General features: G+C 64.9%; 1 protein-coding gene across 1 annotated transcript in view; it reads right to left on the bottom strand.

The window, feature by feature from the left end:
* The window catches only part of TNRC18 (trinucleotide repeat containing 18), an 85,880-nt gene that overhangs the window by 50,968 nt on the left and 31,973 nt on the right, over positions 1–2,939 (bottom strand). Inside the window, exons 5-8 of the mRNA XM_007447081.1 lie at positions 1,577–1,679; positions 1,096–1,301; positions 621–767; positions 2–134 (exon numbers count right to left, since the gene is read on the bottom strand). Coding sequence (XP_007447143.1) covers positions 2–134; positions 621–767; positions 1,096–1,301; positions 1,577–1,679 — 589 coding nt within the window. The remainder of the gene's footprint in view (position 1; positions 135–620; positions 768–1,095; positions 1,302–1,576; positions 1,680–2,939) is intronic.

The raw sequence follows: 2,939 nt of genomic DNA, 5'->3' as shown, positions 1-2,939 counted from the left end.
CAGGATTTCCTGCTGCCGCAGGAAGTGCTGCTGGGAGAAAAGCTGCAGCTGCTGGGCGTGGTGCAGGGAGCTGCGGCCTGGTGGGTACAGGGCCGGCCAAAGGGGTGGCACCGCAGCCCGCTCCATCAGCTCCGCTGGGGGCAAGAAGACAGTGAGGCTGCACCTACCGCCTGGTGCCCATCACCCCATTTTACAGATGGGGAAGCTGAGGCAGAGCTGGGCTCAGCTGGGCCTCCAGTTGCTTCCTGGGGACGGAGAAGCCTGTCCTCCTCCCTTTGCCATGGGCAGCCACATCCCAGGCCCGGGGCCAACATGGGGACTCCACACCTTCTCCTACTATACCCAGTGGTCTGCAAAGTGGATTCCTGAGGGATGGGGGCACCAAGGCAGAGGGTCTAGGCCTCCCACCAGGGCAGCCCTGCTTTGGTTCTCCACGTGGGCTTTCTGGGTAGGAACTCATCAAAACAAGGAGCCCTGTGGCTTTAGGACACAGCCACCCTATTCTGCTGGGCGGACACCCCCTGCCACAGGAGGACAGTCCTCCTCCCACGGCATTTGGGACAGTCTCACTGTGGAAAGCCATCGCAGCCCCTGCCCCCAGCCACAGGGCCGCCACTTACCAAAGTGAGGCAAGTGCTCACTGGGAATGACCACCAGCTGGCCCGACTGGGGGTCCCTGACGAACTGGTAGGCCGACGGCAGGGAGCCCCCCAGGCCGGGTGGAAAGGCAGGCGCCATGCCCTGGTGAAGAGAAGGGGGGCCCAAGCCTAGGAGAGACCCACGCCCGAGTCAGTGCTGAGGACCCAGGCCCAGCCTACTCCCCCATCCTCCACTTCCTGGGCCTCCAAGCAGGAAGCCGAGGGTAAGGGCTGTGAACACACGCCCAGCCGCCCGCTCTGGGCACTGTCCACAAACAGGCTTGGCCAAGGGCCCACGATGCTGGCGCCATTAATAATGGCCCTGCTTGGGCAGTGAGGGAGCTGAACTACGGGAAAGAGAGGAGGGGTGCTGTCCCTGCACCAGCCACCGGCGCTGTGCTCCAGAAGCAGCACGTCAGGCCTCCCCATCCCGGCCCACCGCCGCCCTCCCGCTCACCGTAGGGGTGTCCAGCGAGCCACATGGACGTGCTGCCTGAGCGGGGCAGCCAGGGGTGCGTGGCCAGGTGGGCCGCAGGGTCAGCGGACCAGCGACCGGAACCTGCCAGCGCCGGGCCCCCAGTCACCATGAGGTTGGGGTTCAGGCCGTTAGCAGCACAGTTGGTGGGGTGCAGGCGGGCCAGGTCAGCCAGCTCCTTACTTTCTCTGGAAGCGAACAGGGGCATCAGGGACAGGCCGGACTGCCCCAGGGACGGGTGGGAGAGAAGGGGTACCACCCCGAGTCACCGGGGGACACCAGGCTGCTGCTGGGCCAACTCTGCACCCGGTGGACAGAAGAGCCAGCTGGGGCTCGGCTAAGGGCCCCCGGGGCCTTCCTCGGGAGGGTGTCCCACACTCTCAGGACCACCCCGCAGCCAGGTAGGGTCACCCACCCTTGCCTTGGGGCTCCCAGGCCCTCCCGGGCTGCCCCAGGCCCTCACCTGAGCAGCTTCTCCTGGTCCCGGTCCAGCCGCGCCCCAAGCAGCCGCTCCTCCCGGTGCCTGGCCCGCTCATCTCCACAGTCCTCGTCGGCTCGGCTGTGCCCTGGGTCGGGGGAACAGGCAGGAAGTGAGGCCCACTCAGGGCCCCAACAAGCCCTCAGCATCTGAGCGGTTCCCTCACCCTGGCCGGACGCCCTCCGTGCCCAGAAACATCCCTCCATCGCCCCTCAAAGAGCCTACCTGGAACTCGCACAGGTAACCGGGATATTGCAGTAAAACATCGTAACACGGATCGAGTAACAACACGGTACGAACCGAGTGGCACTCGCTGACACGCTTTTACTACTTTATCACCGGAAAGGCAGGTTCTGGGAGAGGTTAGGATGGAGGGGAAACCACAACCCAAAAAAGGGGTCGCTATTCAGAAGCACAGCGAGGCCCGGGCCACGGGAAATCAGCCTCCCCCGAGGCCCCGTCATGGTTCTGTCTGCAGCAGACCTGAGGCTGATCTTTTCAAAATCAAGACGGAAAAGTGAAACCAGAGAACGCTATGTGTGTGTGGGCGAGTGGAGGATATGCGGGCTGCCACCCGGCTCTCCCACCCTTGTCCTGGTGCCCAGGGGACGTCCCTCGACCCATGGCTGGTCCAGCTGCACCTTCCGTGAGCTCCCCGCCTTCCCCAGAGCAGAGAAGGCAGGTCCTCAAGTCCCGGCCAGTTCTGCAGGGGCAGGAGCTCGTGGAGGGCACCCAGGGTCCAGCCCTCCTCGCCCCACCTGCCCCAGACACTCTTCCTGGACGTTTTCTACACCACACAACAGAAGTCAGCACGCGTGTGGCCGCCCCGGGCCGCCTAGGGCCCAGGAGGCGGGCGCTATCACCAGCAGCAGAAGCCACTCAGCTGGCAGCTGAGACTCTTCTAAACCGCCGAGGCTGGACTAACTCCTTCCCTAGGGTCAGTCACGCTGGACTGGTGTCCTCTCACCCAGGTCTCGGGAGGTACGCCCGGGGAGGAAGCCGCCCCCAGGGCCCCGGACCTTATCGGTTATCACCCTGCTGGAGACAAGCGTCCAGGGCCACCCTGCCGGGGCCCCCCAGCAGTCCCCACACTCATGGTCCTCGTGGGCGGGGACCCAACTTTGAATGCGGCCGTCGGGCATCTCCCCATCATTTCTCCCCTCCTGCACCCCAACAGCAGGAGCTCCGGAAAAACAGAGCCCCCAGGAGAGGCTCAGGGATGCAGGGGCTTCTCCTTCCCCTTCAGGAAGGTGGAAACCCACAGCCCCAGAACAAAGAAGAGAAGCCCACAGGGAGGGGCAGCCACACAAGCCCACGTGCCCGATGGACCACGCACACGGTGGGGGGG

Source organism: Lipotes vexillifer, unplaced genomic scaffold, assembly GCF_000442215.2.
Source record: "Lipotes vexillifer unplaced genomic scaffold, Lipotes_vexillifer_v1.1 scaffold625, whole genome shotgun sequence".
NCBI classification, from domain to species: Eukaryota; Metazoa; Chordata; class Mammalia; order Artiodactyla; family Lipotidae; genus Lipotes; species Lipotes vexillifer.
The sequence above is the reverse complement of the archived record's forward strand: the minus strand, read 5'-3'. Positions and strand labels throughout refer to the sequence as shown.